The sequence below is a fragment of the Porites lutea genome, chromosome 12, assembly GCF_958299795.1.
Source record: "Porites lutea chromosome 12, jaPorLute2.1, whole genome shotgun sequence".
Lineage (NCBI taxonomy): Eukaryota > Metazoa > Cnidaria > Anthozoa > Scleractinia > Poritidae > Porites > Porites lutea.
Window position 1 is genome coordinate 13,550,600 of NC_133212.1, and position 16,537 is coordinate 13,567,136.

The window sequence follows — 16,537 nt, forward strand, 5'->3', positions numbered from 1 at the left end:
TGCAATAAATATTATAATACATCAAAATGGAAGGTATTGATGTCAAATGAGTTGTTTTTTCTTCTTTTTTCACGAGTGTGTGTTTTTTTCTATAATCGTTTATTTTTAACAACTAATGAGACAGACTGTGGCAGTCTAATTTTAATTAAGTACAATCAAGTTCTTCTATACAAACACTGTATGCTAGACAGAGTCAAATTTTGACGTAATCATGCTCCAACTGTCTATTTAACTCTCAGCAATGCTGAAGCCTGCAGCAGTTGACATGCATATATTGATTGTGTTATAGAGTTGTGAAAGTCTTACCAATAACTTTGATGATGTAAAGCACACAACACTGAGTGAAAGAGCAGCTCTGCGAGAGGCTGCGAGGTAAATAGGGCAAATATATTTAGTAAATATTTTTTTACACAACCATACATTACTCTGATTTGTAGTTTTATGCAGTTATCATAAAGTTTTGATATAAAGCCCCTCTGAAACCTCTACCCTATAAAGTACGTATTATGGCTTTTTATTGACACATACAAATACATACACATAATATTTAAGTCAATGATTAAAATTTAAAATCTAAAACATGTTAGCCAAATGATTTTTGTTACTCCATTTTTTTTTTCTGTGTCACCAACATTTTGTTTTGGAAGTTACAGTTCAACTATAGATAATATACAGAACTGTCAATAAGTCCAAGGTTTCAACTAAACAACTTAAAATGGATAAATTTGTAGCCTGAAAAAAATGACACATGAGGAACAATCGCAGAAAATCCATACTGATGACGTATCACTACCCTGATCTGGGTAATATTAACCAATGATGGTCCAATGGGATTATGTTGTTAATAATTAAATAGTATTGCTGAGAATTTGAGAAACCTCCCAAAGCATACTCGGCTTCTCGGAGATTTCCCCGCCACAGTCACCCCTCCCAAGTAATGTACAAATTTTAAATTTAGTGTTAATTAACCTATTTATTATCGTTTTTATTCTGCTTGTAATTCATTGTGTGTGACAAAATAATAAAATAATAAAATTTAAGAAACAAAATAATACACAATCTAATTCTATCATTACAACTACTCGGTCTTTAAAGACTGGAGAGTTATTCTGATATAGACACCCTTATTAATGAATTTAAAAAAGCATCATTTTTTATCTAGTGTATTGTAACTTTTATTTATATACCTATTTACATATAATATTCATTCGTATTATTATTCTAGTTGCCTGTTTTCCTTGATGTTGTAAATCTCTTTTATTTTCCTTGTAAAATGTCTTAAAATGTACTTGTCCCCACACTGCCTGCCTCAAATAGCTTTTGCTTATAATTAATGTAGGTAGTGCACATAATGTTTTATGTATTTCATCTTAATACAGTTGTTGTTGTTATTGTATAAATTTATTTTTCCCAAAAGTAACTCAGTCTATAAAAAATTGTTTTTGTAACCAATAATATTGCAGATGTCTTAAATGTGCTGATGCACCCTGTCAGAAGAGCTGTCCCACACAGCTGGACATCAAGGCATTTATAACTAGTATTGCTAACAAGGTATGTTTTCATATAAGAATTCCCTTCTTTCACAGGTGTAATTAGTCAAAGTTTTATTATAAATTTCAGAGTTTTTTGACTGTGAACCACTTAAATTTAAGTGTGGCTGATGTAACAGGTTTTAATAGAAAATGACCAAAAGACAAAAAAAAATTCAGGAAAGGGTCATCAATGGATTATACACTGTAGTTACATTAATTTGCAATTATGAAAATTTAACCATCTTATTCCCTGCTGTACAGAACTATTATGGTGCTGCTAAGGCGATCTTTAGTGACAATCCTGTTGGCTTGACCTGTGGTATGGTATGTCCTACAAGTGACTTGTGCGTTGGAGGTTGTAATTTGTATGCCTCCGAAGAAGGACCCATTAATATTGGTGGTTTACAGCAGTTTGCAACAGAGGTACATATGTAACCTTCACAATACATTAAAAATAAGTAGAAGGTAATTATTAATTTCCAAACCCCCATTAATTGGAATTGAAAATCTTAGAAGGGGAAGACCAAATGAAATTCCCCTCTCTGGCAGCATGATCCATATTTTCTGGAAATCAAATCAAGCAATTAACATTAATTTTACATAAACTGAATGGCTTGATTAAAATGAGTGCACCATGAATTATTATGGAGTGCAGATGGTCCAGTTGATAGATGGTGACAGCTGCTGTCATCTTGAAACTGTCTAGAACAGGCAAATGGGATAAGGGAACTTGGGCTGGTGCACCATAATACATGTATCAAGTGAATAGCAAACCTTGTGTTACATTGTACATCACAAAGAACACAACAACGATCGCTAGCCCTTTCACAATAATGCACATGGGTGTAATAAACTTCACGCAATAGAATAATGCAATAATTATATTGACTTAGTACATGGAACAGCACCTGGAACTTGGCTTAGGTTCAGGCAAGCATTTTTTTAAGCTGAGAATAATGTTGAATGAATAATAAAATAATGTTATTAGACTCAGCTTTCGTATGACGTGGAGAAATATGCAGATTGAGGAGGTGGAGCCGTGGCAGATAACTAACTCCTCTACATCGTACATGTTTTTCTACAATTATGCATTTCATATTTCATTCCATGAGGGGATATCAGGGTTTACAAAGTTGCCAAATTTAGTGTATTTTATGCCAAAAATTTGTCTGACTAATTCCTGCAGAGATCCAGTTTTGCTCTGGCTTTGAGCCCAGAAATGTTCAGCAGAATTTTACTTCTCTCTTTGTGAATGAATTTTGCCCATTGCCAGTTCATTTTCTTTGATTCTGCTTAATTATGTTCTATAGTCCCTTTTTTTTAATTCAAACTTCTTTGGTCAGTGGTTGAATCCTAGTGGTGTCATGGTAGCTGCATCATTTAACTAATTTACCTCTGAACCGCCCATAACCGCCCGTGCGGATCCAGGTCCCTTCCACCGCTTGTGACATCATCGGTTTTAATGGCCAAGGACTCTGCTAACTTGTGCACGTTCAAAAGATTTTTCAAACCATACCAGAATGAGCACGATTCAGTCAAGGAGACCAGGGAACAAGGCAGAAAACCATGTAACAGTGACAAGAAAATTTCTGTGAAAAACGTGTTTCACTACCCGTGCCTCCTACCTTTCCTTTCATTGAATCCTAAAATAAAAGGGTAAAAGCTTTCCCGAAAACTTTGCCCACCAAAATGAAGCCTTCTAAATGCCCAGCAAGAGACAAAAAGGCAAGAAAAGTGAAAGAAGAGGGAGAGAAAGAAAGTGAAAAGAAAAAGTCAAGACTGCTTTGTCACCTTTAAACTCAAAATTTTTCTTTCTGTGCATGCCCGAATATTTCACAAGCTGATATTTTGCATGTGGATCAGAAGGCCACAAAATGGCAACCTGCAAGTAGAGCTTTGTGGTAAGTTTTAGCTCTTAATAAAGCCAGGCAATGACTAGAAAACTGCTCAACTAGCTTCAAAATGCGATTTTCTGCAAAATTACCAGGCGTGAATGGGTTAATTTGTAGTAATGAGGTTTATGATTACCACTATACCTTTGTATAGAAAGTGTGATAAAACTTATTTCAGAGGCTTTTAGAGGAGAAATAAGTAAACAATGCATGGTTTCATTTTGTTATATTTCAGATTTTCAAGAGTATGAGGATTGGTCAAATCCGTGACCCCTCATTACCCCCTGCAGATCAACTTCCAGAAAGCTACCACACAAAGGTCAGTGATATTGTTACCTTTGCGTCCTGTGTCCCTGACTCATGATAATCTCCAAAGATGGAAAAAAATTCATGGCATGTGTCCCGTAGGACACAAAGAACGATCAATCAATTTGAAGATTTTTTGGTAGAATATCCTGTTCGTGTGATTTCTGTGGCTGCATGTTGTTCTTTTTTGTGCTTTAAACACATGTATGTAGAAGGACTATATTTTAATTTCAGTAAACTGTAGTAAAGAGCTTTGGCATCTCTCTCCAGATTAAATTTTCTGGTTACATAAAGGCCCAAGCATGACTCCTTGTTTTTTTGAACTGGGACTCATTGGTTATGGACTGGAACTCATGATTTTGTATAAGATGAGTCCCGGGCCTCACCATGACTATTTTCAACAAAATCACTGAAAGGTGCAAAGGTGCATGGCTTGAGAACACCTGATACTTTCATTTAACAAGCTGTAAACTGCCCCCTAATTTACATAATCTAACGTCTACTTGACCTGTCATGTTATTAGCCAATCAGTATATGGAAATCAAATTTTGGCACGAATGATGTTTCTTTTGAAATTAATTTTAAAGAAAATAAAATTTTTAAGTATGTTCATGTTCATATGGCGCTTCCTAAAAAAAATTTTAAGTGTTTATTTTTTTAAATGAAAATTATACTGCCTGCTGGATCTGCTGTACTTTTATTAACAGCTACAAATAATAAAGAATTTACTGGTAAAAGTTTGTTGACTTCGTTCTGTGCCAAAAGCAGGGAAAAAAATTTTAGGCTGGTGCACCATACTTCACAAACTAAAAGGTGTTGTGAAAGCGAAGATTGCTCAGAATAATTCGCAGGTTTCTGACGGAGGAATTACAGTCCAAACCAGGTCAAGATTCCATTCAAGAATTGATTATTTGAAAAGTGAATCCGTTTGTCACTTCTGTAACTTGTACCTGGTAACAAATTGCATTCAAATGATTGGTGAATTTTTGATGGCACCTTTTAAGTATACAATGAGATGGAAAATATTTCAATGGATCAAATTTCTATTTAGAACATTCTTCAAATTCAAGAAAACCTAGCCTCCCACACAGGCGTTTTTTAGGGGAGCTCGTCTTTCATCCCTCCCCACAAACGCCTGCTCAACGGAAGACAACATTCCTTTCCCAAGCTTAGCCAGTCACATTGTACTTTCCAGATTCTGGAAAGTTGACCTTGACCTCAGAGTAATCTGATAATTACTTGATCTGCATGAAACACTGGGAAAGCTTCCCTCCTCTAATAAATATTATGCTAGATTCAGAGTGACAAAAGTAAGATTTAGTCAAATTTTAGAGTACTCCATGCATTGCATATCCTTAGCGAAGGAAAGAAAAGAAGGAAAACGGTAATTCTATGGTCACCTTTAAGTCATGTTTTGCCTATCAACACTTCATTTCACAACTGTTGATTGGTCGCGTATACCATGCAAATAAAACAGTGGGAAAGAAATGTTGTTTTCGGTTGAGCAGGCGTTTGTGGGGAGGGATGAAAAATGAGCTCCCTTAAAAACGCTCCTGCGTGGGAGGCTAAAGAAAACTGAGCTGGCAGAAATTTCATAATGAACTCGCATGTGTATTCACTGCTCCTTGCGCAAGCAAAAATGCAAACAGCAGCAACTAACGGATGGCGGCATTTTGGCTAATAGGAACAGCGCAAGTCATCTCTATTGTTTCCTATCCCAGAAACAAGTCCAAATTCTGGCTTTTTTGCATGTGATCTTTGGAAGGATTGTATCATGCCCTCATCCCAAAAACTGATGACAGAGATAAAGGGAGACGGCATGATTGCAGGCTATTAGTAGCGTTATTTAGTTATCAATACAATGGTAAATCACAGTGAAGAGCCAGGTGTCCAGAGAAGTGGTGAGAGCACTCACCAGTCCCACCAAGTGAATGTGACCTGGGTTTCAAATCCGGACATGAGTGCCATTATGTGGGCTGAGTTTGTTGTTGGTTCTCTCCCTTGCTCTGAGTGGTTTTCTCCAGGTACTCCTGGTTTTCCCTCTCTTCAAAAACAGACACTTCCAAATTCCAATTCAATCTGGAATGCACTGACAAGGTTAAAACATTTTTTAAGAACTCCTACTTTGTACATGTAAGTGCTTTATTTGTAAACAAATTACAATTACAAGGATGCTGCTGTGAGGTGGTAATGAGTGCTGTTGGTTACTTAAAACTGAAACTTGAAGTTCAAGTGCTCTGACTGATGCTGATTACCTTGGTCATACATCTTTTAGCTTATTCTTTTGTCAGGTGGCACTCATTGGCTGTGGTCCAGCATCCATCAGTTGTGCAACATTTTTAGCTCGTCTTGGTTACACCAACCTAACAATTTTCGAGAAGGAGAATTTCATTGGTGGCTTGAGGTAATTAATTAATTGATTAATTAATTAAGCCCAAAATACTTTTAACTGAAGTATCTATCATCTTTACTAAGTACTGAAATGTGTAGTTTGCCATAGGGTCATTTCAACCTATTGTAGCTTTCAGTTTGTTAATCTTGGCAGTGAAAGTTTATTTTAAGATCTGTAGGGTGTATGCAAGGAAGGTAAACAACTAAGACCTGATGATAAGGGTGCATTATTGCTTTTGTGATTTCATGTGTCAAGTAATTAACAAGTAATCATCTGTGTTGTTCTGTCAATAGCTCTTCTGAGATTCCTCAGTATAGGCTTCCATACGATGCAGTCAATTTTGAAGTGGAGCTTATGAAGGATCTTGGGGTGAAGGTACAGTGTAATACACATGACATATAATTATGCTCACTGTTATCTTGACATCGATATTTGGAACAGAAACTGGAAATAATATACACACACTGGAGATCATCACAAGAAAAACACAAAGGATGCAAAATGTATCTGATTTATTTCATTATTTGTTTAGATTGAGCTTGGTAAACCTTTGGGCAAGAATGGCCTATCAATTAATTCTCTGAGGGAGAAAGGATATGAGAGCATATTTGTTGGTATTGGTGAGTAAACCTGTAGCACTTAGGACTGAATGAACTTTCTTTAAGCTAAGGATCCTTGGGCATGATCTCCCTCCAGATCCTTGTTGTTATGAGGTGTTCATTTTGCGTGATCAGGAGTAAAAACTTAAACTTACAAGGAGACCAGTGTAGCTAGATCCCAAGACCGGCCAACCTCTGGTGTCAGCTTGACAGAGTTACAGTGTATAATTATGTATGTTACTGGTCCAATTTGATTTCAGGTCAATTTTGATTTAACCTAGGTGGATTCTCAATTTCCTTTCTCTCCTAGCCCTAGAAGACAAAGGAAATTGAGAATCAATCTAGATTAAAAAATTGTAACCTGAAAAAATCGATCGGCAAAATTTGCGTTCGGAGATAAAATAGAAAATACATTTTTGGCGGCATCCTACCTGGAATGAGATTATAACACCTAAATGTTTATTCTGATTGATATCAGAGAGGGATCAATTTTCTCTAACAATAGGACTTTGACAGGTAACATGTAACAGGAACAAACTTTCGCGGCAAGCAAGTGAACAGTTTACTTCTCCATTGGAAAACTTCCACTCTTTTACACCACGAGAAGCACGGTTTAATTCTTTCTCGAGCAAAAGTTTTGCCTCTCCTTCGATCTTTTTTGTATGATCCGCCTAGGCATTTTTGTTGATTGGCGCCAGGCCAAGGAAACTAAAAAAGTTTGAAGCCGCCGAATGTCCACCACCGATTGCTCGAAGGCCAAGAACTGAGGCCCGGTTTATTTCAAACTGTCTTCTCTTCTCGGAAGAATTAAAAACAGAATAATTATTATTTGTCTTGTGCGATGGACAGCTTTCATTCTTGCACTGGATTCACCAGGTAGAACCAAGTCCATGCTTAGTCGCTACATTTTCCATGACTTGGACTCTTCCCTGGCAAAATCGACAAGATACAGACTTGTCCAGTTTCTCAAGCAGCTTTTCGCTCGATACGATAGCTCGACCGCTTATTGTTTTCCACGTTCCATCAGCAGATGGGGTCGATGAGCTTAATTGGCTTTCTTTTTTCTGGTTCTTCAAGCTGGATTTTGGAGCAGCTTGCACTCTCAGTAACTGCAGCATTTTCGCTTTTCTGAATATCCAACTCCTCGAGCCACCTCTCTTGCTGATAAAATGAGCCCTTATCGCTCTCTGCCAATTTTGCGGCCCATTCTTTGTCAAACTCGCTCTTCGATTTCTTTTTCGCTCTCGGTTTCGATGACGAAAACGGACACGACCTTTTCTTTTTTTTGGCGGCATTTTTACTAGCCTCCCACACAGGCCTTTTTAGGGGAGCTCGAGCTCCCCTAAAAACGCCTGCGTGGGAGGCTACATTTTTACCGAAGCAAACGCTAAATATCCACAGAGAATAATACTAAAGGCTATAAACAACCCGAAGACAATTAATTTTGCACGTGTTGTGTCGAAGCACGCACTCGGTATCACGTTACTAGTTCACAGGCAAGTTAATTGACATATGACACGGGTATGACAGATCTTGTCAACAATCAATAAAGATAATTTACGAGAAAAAATCTTTTACCCCCGATATCTTTCGACAGAAATAATATTTTCTTCTGATTTTTTTTTTAAAAGAAAACTCTCAAGCATACCTATTTGAAAACGTTGAAACCTCAAATATGGAAAAATGGCAATTTTAAGGGTGGCTGATACCTTAAGGTAGACGGCTGAGTTGTCAAAGTAAGTGGCCAGTCCAGCCGGAGGGATATTTTATTTAAAAAATGCCATCTGTAAAGAAATGCCAAGCAGAGTAGCCGGCCGATACTAACCAAGTAGGTGGTGATTTTCGCTGGCAGCCGGCTACTTTTGACAACCGTGCTTAGGCTACTAAATATTAGCCAGAGAATTCTGCGTAGTAAACGGTGAATTCTCTAATCTCCGATGCTTAATGAACCCCCTGAGGTACCTGGACATATATTGGGTTAATGCCTATACAAATGATGATTTGAGCTAAAAAAAACTGATGATTGGGGACATTAAAATTTACCTTTTTTCCAGTCCTGTATTAAATCTGATCATAAACAAGTCTATTGGAAGGGAACAGATGGCAAATTTTTAATGCTGAAAATATCTGACTGTACATTGGCTGTATGTTGTAACTTGTCATCACAGGGATACCAGTTGTAGAACATATTTGTGGAGTCACCCACAATGGAATTAGCACTGTAACTGACAAGCTAAGGCAAATTAGTCAGGAAAACATTATTAATGGATACTGAAAGTCAATACAAACGGATAAATGATGAACCAGCTGCATAGTTCAATGAATTGAGTAAACATGATAAATTAAATGTGCTTGCAATTAATTGTGCACACAAACAAACAACCCACTTTGACTGATAGGATAAATGAATAACAATAAAGGATACTGCAATGTTATAACTATGTTTGTGCAAAGCTTTATGATGAACACAGATGCTTTCTGTTCGTTAGGTCTTCCTCAACCCAAACTATCACCTGTTTTTGATGGGCTGAATATTCATAGTGGGTTCTACACTTCCAAAGACTTCCTGCCAATAGTATCCACAGCTAGTAAGGCAGGTAAGTTACATGTACCTCTAGTTGTGCTTGCATTCTTGTGCTGTAGGTGAATTTAACTGGTATGATGCGAGCATACACACAATCTCGACAAGCAGTGCTCAATCATGCTTGCATTACAGTGGTTTGCACATTAGGTTTCCTGTGCTCATTAAGCTTAAATCATTTGTTTAGACAGGCCTTAAAAATGATAATCAAACACTACGAGCTGGTTTGCAACCTTCTCTTAAAGTGCATAACACGCCAAGTTTGTCTAAGAATAAAACAAAAAGGGAAAACTTGTAATAAACGATGCCACAGATTGTTTTCCATTTTTATTTTTCTTCTGATTTTTGCCTGGGGCAAAGGATGTATTTTGAGGCAGAAGTTAAAAGTGGGCAGAGCTAACAACAATGCCTTAAAATACAGTACCGGACAGAAGTAACCTAATTGTCAAAAGTTACTGATTTATTAATGGTTTTGAGTTTGATGACCAAGGTGCTGATAATGTTACTGATCAGAAGAGGTTGTTAGAAACTGTTGATTTGTTATTTTCTAGGTATGTGCTCATGCAAGTCAAAGTTACCAGAATTGTTTGGAAATGTCATTGTTCTTGGATGCGGAGACACTGCTTTTGATTGCTGCACCTCAGCACTTCGTTGTGGAGCTCGGAAAGTGTTTGTTATATTTAGGAAGGGATTCACCAACATAAGAGCTGTCCCAGAAGAGGTTAGTTTCCTTCCAGTGATTGCCATTATTTTGTAAAAACCTTCATCCCATATATAGGTTGGAAAAGGGCTTCATTTGACCAGAAAAGTACATTAAAGGGGATTTATGATTCTCCTAAATCTACATCATACAGTGTAGCTGGTTATTTTCTTATTATTGGTAGATCATGATTGTGAAACTCACAAGCTGTAAACTGGAATTTATTGTGTTACAAGGAGAAAACAAATTAAAGCCTTAAGTGCTAATACGTTTGTGGTATTATGGTTGCCCAGCACTTGTCCTGATCTTTGTAGTGGTTGATCACAACACAAGAAACATTCCTCAAATATCTCAGGTGTTCATAGGTTTTGAGTTTGAGAGCATTATTTTGTACACTTTTAGATGCAGTTGGCAGTTGAAGAGAAGTGTGAGTTCTTGCCATTTCTTTCACCAAAAAAGGTAAAAAAAAAAAGTAGTTTAGTGATAATACCTGTGAGCTTTAATTCCATTACAGTTTTGTCCATACATATTAATTTTGTGGTGGTCAAGAGTGACAATGTGATTGGCTTAGAGAAACTTCCATTGACTTGCTGTTGGGTTTTAAGAGCAATGGTCATCAATAACAGAAATTTTAGGCATTTTTTTAAGATTAGTATGTGGGTATTGCTTTTTAATTAATGTCTTAAGCAAATTAATTGCTAGTACTTAGGTTTTGTCTTTTCAATGTTTATTCACAAAGCATTTAAAAAGCTACCTGCAAGAGAACAGATGAGCCAGGCCAGCACAAAATCAAATTGTTGCCAACACGGGTCGATAAATTCTGCTGACAGAAATCAATGTAAGTGCAGACTCCTGCATGCAGTCAACTGTTGTGTAATTTAAGTGTATTTTGTTTTGTTAGGTCCATGTTAAGGATGGAAAAATTTGTTCAATGGAATTCTATAAGACCGAGCAGGTTTGTATTTTGTCAGCTGTAGTAAGTGATGTCTACTGAGATTTAAATATGAAACTTTCAGAATTAAAGAACCAACAAAATAACCAATAATTTCGGTTAAAGAGTATTTATTCAATTCAGGATTAATCGTGCCTGTGTAAAAGAAAATACCGCCTTCAAGAAATTGTTCAATATGGCACATTTTTTTTCTTTTAGCTGGAGGATGGAACTTGGATTGAGGATGAAGAACAGACACTGAAGATAAAAGCAAACTTTGTAATTTCAGCTTTTGGCTCCACCCTCAGTGACAGTGATGGTAAGTCCCCAAAGTTATGCATGGATCTCATTGTAAAAGAAGTTAAGCTCATCAGATGAGTGAGTACAGTGTACTGTGCAACATTGCATGATCACAATCCTATTGATATACTTCAGGACCCTCAATTCCCCTAACTGCTATGGATCCAGGAGCAGCCATTTACTTGTTACCACAGTCTGTGACATTTATTTTGTGCCGTATTGATTGATAGTACTTTTAAAAATAGAAATTTGTTAAGAGGCGAGTATATCTGACTTAAGAATTATTTTTCCTAAAGTGGTATGGTCATACATGTAAAGACCATTTTTTTCTTATTAAGAGAGGTTCATGAAAAGATCGAACCACATCTTCCAGGTTGATTCTAGGAAAGTTTGGTCTATTATAATGTCCTACAAGTGTTTTGTTTTTACTTAAGGAAGTGACATAATACGGTTTCTTGCTTTCTAGTTATCAAAGCCTTAGCACCACTGAAGTTCAACAAGTGGGGCTTGCCTGAAGTGGACCCAGATACCATGAGAAGTAGTGAGCCAGGAGTGTTTTGTGGAGGAGATGTCGCTGGAGTAGCTAACACTACTGTGGAGAGTACTAATGATGGCAAACAGGCTGCTTGGCATATGCATAAATATTTACAGGTTTGGGTCATGTTCTTAAGTTAGCTTAAAGCATACACTCCCATTTGTAGTTTATCTAAGCTTTCCTATTTTTTTTTTTGTTAATTGTCGCTCATTTAGTACAGTGGAACCCTGATAAAATACAGTGCCAAAAGGGACTAGGAAATAATGTGTTTCAAACAGTGGGAGCATTAATTTTATTGAGGTTCCATCCCATATACAGGACTGTCACTAAGATTTCAAGTTCCCGGGTAAATACAACAAGTAGGCGGGGAATCAAACAGCTAGGGATTAAATTCTTTTGGTTCTATTTTTCTTCTATTTTCCTATGAAAGTAGCCGTGGGTCTTGTACATAGCAGCCGCGGGAAATCCCTGGCCCTTGGCTCTTAATGACAGCCCTTTGTCATATTTGTATGTTTTACACTGTAACTATCATCGATAACCCAGATTGGTAAGTTATTGGTTCAGCAAGAGTGGTAACCCTGGTTTTAAATTTCTGGCTAATCAACAGTTTGAACCTTTGACTATTAAATGCATTCTAAGTGCTTTCAAATTGTTGAGCAGAGATCAGAGCATTTTGCAACACAAGGAAACTGCTCTTTTGTTTTGTTTCCTATTGTAGTCACGACATGGCTTGCCTGTACCCAAAGAACCAAGTCTTCCCAAGTTTTACTCTGAAATAGATAATGTGGACTTAAGTGTGGAAATATGTGGATTAAAATTTGAAAATCCGTTTGGTTTAGCAAGTGCCCCTCCCACCACCAGTGCAGCTATGATCAGACGAGGCTTTGAAGCTGGTTGGGGATTTGCTGTAACCAAGACATTTGCTCTTGACAAGGTACTTGACCTAGCCAAATGACGTTGGTTCACTTGGAGTCATTCACGTTATAATAACTTTTGTCATTGGTTGAAAGAGAAAAAAAATTGAACTGTTCCTTGAGGTTCAGAAAGCGTGTATTCAAATTGTTGTTGTGGACTTGTATTCTGAATTCCTTTGTCCAACAGTTTATAAAATCTGGGTAACTTTCACCTTGTCTTTATTTCTCTCCTGTATCTATGCTCGTTAGTTTGCCCTTGCATATCTAAATTAGGACAAAAATCAGTGAATCACGTAGTACGTAGAAATGTTTTGCATTTGAGAAAACATTGCTGATGTATTGCAGTTCAGAGTTGTATTTTTATCATTATTATTGTTTTTAAATTTTACTGTATGCTAAAAGCTGGAAATCCAGTTTTTTAAAATGTGTAGCTATCTTTTGTTATAATTTCCAGGATATTGTAACCAATGTGTCTCCTCGTATTGTACGTGGGACCACATCAGGTCACTTGTTTGGTCCTGGCCAAGGTGCTTTCCTGAACATTGAGCTGATCAGCGAGAAGACTGCAGCATACTGGTGCAGATCTGTTACTGAACTGAAGAAGGATTTTCCAGACAAGGTATGTAGCTTTCCTTTGGAAATTGCATACATTATTTTAATATTCTTTTAAATGATGTGTATAGGAAGTTAAATAAGCAGTTAAGCAAAAAGGATACTTGAAAAATTTCTTTATTGAACTGAGTTTGAAACCAGGCCTTCTGCGATACCAGTGCAATGCTCTTAACCTTTGAGCTGTCAAGCCAACTAGGAACTGGTCACTTTGTGAGTTTGTATAGTAATGTGGATGATGATATGAAATTTAATGTAACGTTACTCTTACATTATCTATTCAATTTTATAGTTATCTTAAGGTAAAGTAAAGGCGGACACAAGCCAAATTCCCAAATGGCAGGAGCTTATCGCGTTTTCCTCAGCATGAGGCATGCCTAGGATTATTGCTACTGACAACCACTCGGCCACACACGCCTCCCCATAGCGATAAGCATTGCTATATAATTGTTATTTTTTATGCAAATGATTGATTGAGCCCTGAACTCTTAATGGAGCTCGGGACACATGCAGTAGTGCTTTTAGTTAGTGAATTATGTACTAGCAACTGCAAACAATAATAATAATTATTATTATTATATAGACACGCGTGTTTTACTGGGAAATATACCACTCATAAAATTCATAAAAAGTACTTCCGGGACCTGAGTGGTTTATTTTCCATAATCTCACACGTGAGTTTATCCATGACGTAATTTTGGTAATTTCCCTCTATTATTTTATTAATGTCTTTTTGTCTATATAATAAAAAGAACATTACACGGCAGGTTGAAGATATGAATTTTATTTTCTCTATGCCAAAACAATATTTTACTCACTCGCTGCGCTCGTTCGTAAAATATTGTTTTGCCACTCGAAAAGTAAAATTCATATGTTCACGCCACCGTGTAATATCCTCTATGTATATGATAATAATAACTTTTTTATATAGCACTCATTATCCTGAGCTCATAGCACTTTACAATGTAAACAACAGCAACAACAATAACGAGAACAACAACCTTAAACAGGCATGCACATCAAGTGTACAGTGGTAGGTGATCTGACTAAAGAGCGTATGGTATATTTGAATAAAAAGAAGACACTCAAGTTTTTTATGGATTTGGAGTTTGATACTTACGATACTCATTGAGCTTTGGACTCTGACTCCCATTGTTTAGTATCTGACTCAAAACGCAATAGTACTATTAATTACTGCACAGTAGTTTACATTTTATTTGAGTGATTGCATGTGTTGCACTTCTATTTCCAGATATTGATTGCTAGTATCATGTGTGGTTATTCTAAGGAAGACTGGACAGAACTGGCTGAAATGGCAGAGGTTTGTATTGGGAGGAATTGTGACTAAACATGTAATTACAGTTAACATAGCAAGGTTAAGAATTCCATCTGCAAGAAGCAAACCAGTGGGTCCTTTATGAATGGCTGGGTTGTTGAGAGTTCTGAGACACAACCTCAGTTAGAAGTTAGGCTAAAGGAGTGTTGGTTAGCCTGCGAAGCGCAGACGCATTTCCGGTCGTCGCTTCTCTCCCTCCGAAAAATAGCGTCTGCGAACCCGAGCGACAAAACGATTTCCGTGACGTAAAACATTTTTAGCCAATCGCGGTTTAGCTCTTAAAATCAAGAAACTAACTCGCGAGACTTCTCGCAGGATCGTGCGCGATGGATATGTTTTCAAGTCGAAATTGAAAGGACGACGTGGCTTGTGTATAGCCGTCCTTTTTTCTCAGAACGACGCGTTTACGAAAGTTAATTTGCCAGGATTGTGGGACTGATTGACGAAATAAGTATCAAGAGGATTCATATCGAAGAAAAGATTAGAGGATATTTTTCATCTATTTGCCTACGGAATCAATGATTTATCAGACGTAGTTGTTTTGATCATATTCGAAACGATAACTGTCCTAATGACAGTAGACGCATCATGCCGTTTGTTGCTTCTGTTCCTTTCTGGTTCCTGGCAGGAAAGAATGCTTTGGAGAACTCTTCGATAGTTTGTCGTGTGCCGTTTTAGATATTTTTTAGTAGATATCCTTTATCTTTGAAAGGTAGGACATGTGGTAATTGATTTCCCATGCGTAGTTGCTTCTTGGTTCAGATAGAACTTTGATCAGATCGATAGCATTTTATATTTGCTCCGGTATATTTCTTTAAATACATGTTCTTTTCAAGGTTCTCATTTCCATAGTTTTTTGTGAGATGAGTAGAAGCGTCGTAGCTGAAATGTCATTTTGACTATGATCTATTTACTGCTGTAACTATTTATTTCACGCTGGGTCTGGCCCAGGTTTATAATATTTCAGATCATTGTGTTGTGGCGATACTAGAATTATTAACGAGCGATTGTTAGAGATTTCTGAATCAGTCAAGGATGTGTCTGTGTAATTGATTCACCACCTTTTGTCAGCGCTGGTTAAATTGAAATAAATAAGTCTGAGCGCGATGTCATTAAGCTATGTTGCTTTCCTTTCGCTGTAGCGATTATTTTGTCCAGGTAATTCTCTCCAAATCCAAGACACTTCAGCGCGCGAGGTCGCGAGGAGTCACTCGAGCTGTATTCTATCCTTTGATCTGATTGGCCTACATCAAAACAAAAGGTTTACGTCACGGAAATCGTTTTGTCGCTCGGGGTCGCAGACGCTATTTTTCGGAGAGAGAGAAGCGACGACCGGAAATGCGTCTGCGCTTCGCAGGCTAAGTGTTGGTCTGCCCCTTCCCTACTTTGGGTAAGGAAATGATAATGCTACTGCTGCTGCTGCTGCTGCTGCTGATGATGATGACGACAATGGTGAAAACGGTGACGATGGCAGATGATGGCGATAATGATGATAATAATAAAAAATTATAATAAACTTAACTTTATTTATATAGCGTCTATATCATTAACTGTTCTAGGCGCTTTACAAAAAATATATTAAAACTCTAAAAAATCTAACAACTACGGGTATAAGTATGAAAAATATTAAGTGTTTTTTGAAAGAATTCAAGGAATCGGCATTCCTTAAAGATGCGGGTATGCTGTTCCATAATTTAGGTCCTGCAGTAGAAAATCTTCGATCACCGTAAGACTTTAGCTTAGATCTCGGGACTTAAAGTAACTTATTCGAGCAAGAACGCAAAGAATAGGAGCTACTACAAAAACTGAGCAAATTGGATATAACTTGGTGACAGTCCATTGATAGCCTTATATACTAACAATAAGATTTTATAAATAATACGGTATTCAACACGCAACCAATGTAAGTC

General features: G+C 37.1%; 1 protein-coding gene across 1 annotated transcript in view; it reads left to right on the forward strand.

Moving 5' to 3' along the window:
- LOC140953986 (dihydropyrimidine dehydrogenase [NADP(+)]-like) overlaps positions 1 to 16,537 on the forward strand; it is a 35,375-nt gene that overhangs the window by 10,294 nt on the left and 8,544 nt on the right. Inside the window, exons 3-18 of the mRNA XM_073403371.1 lie at positions 290 to 372; positions 1,464 to 1,551; positions 1,794 to 1,955; positions 3,660 to 3,743; positions 6,022 to 6,134; positions 6,416 to 6,497; positions 6,655 to 6,742; positions 9,211 to 9,318; positions 9,854 to 10,023; positions 10,405 to 10,461; positions 10,904 to 10,957; positions 11,153 to 11,252; positions 11,700 to 11,884; positions 12,487 to 12,702; positions 13,137 to 13,301; positions 14,544 to 14,612. Coding sequence (XP_073259472.1) covers positions 290 to 372; positions 1,464 to 1,551; positions 1,794 to 1,955; positions 3,660 to 3,743; positions 6,022 to 6,134; positions 6,416 to 6,497; positions 6,655 to 6,742; positions 9,211 to 9,318; positions 9,854 to 10,023; positions 10,405 to 10,461; positions 10,904 to 10,957; positions 11,153 to 11,252; positions 11,700 to 11,884; positions 12,487 to 12,702; positions 13,137 to 13,301; positions 14,544 to 14,612 — 1,824 coding nt within the window. The remainder of the gene's footprint in view (positions 1 to 289; positions 373 to 1,463; positions 1,552 to 1,793; positions 1,956 to 3,659; positions 3,744 to 6,021; positions 6,135 to 6,415; positions 6,498 to 6,654; positions 6,743 to 9,210; positions 9,319 to 9,853; positions 10,024 to 10,404; positions 10,462 to 10,903; positions 10,958 to 11,152; positions 11,253 to 11,699; positions 11,885 to 12,486; positions 12,703 to 13,136; positions 13,302 to 14,543; positions 14,613 to 16,537) is intronic.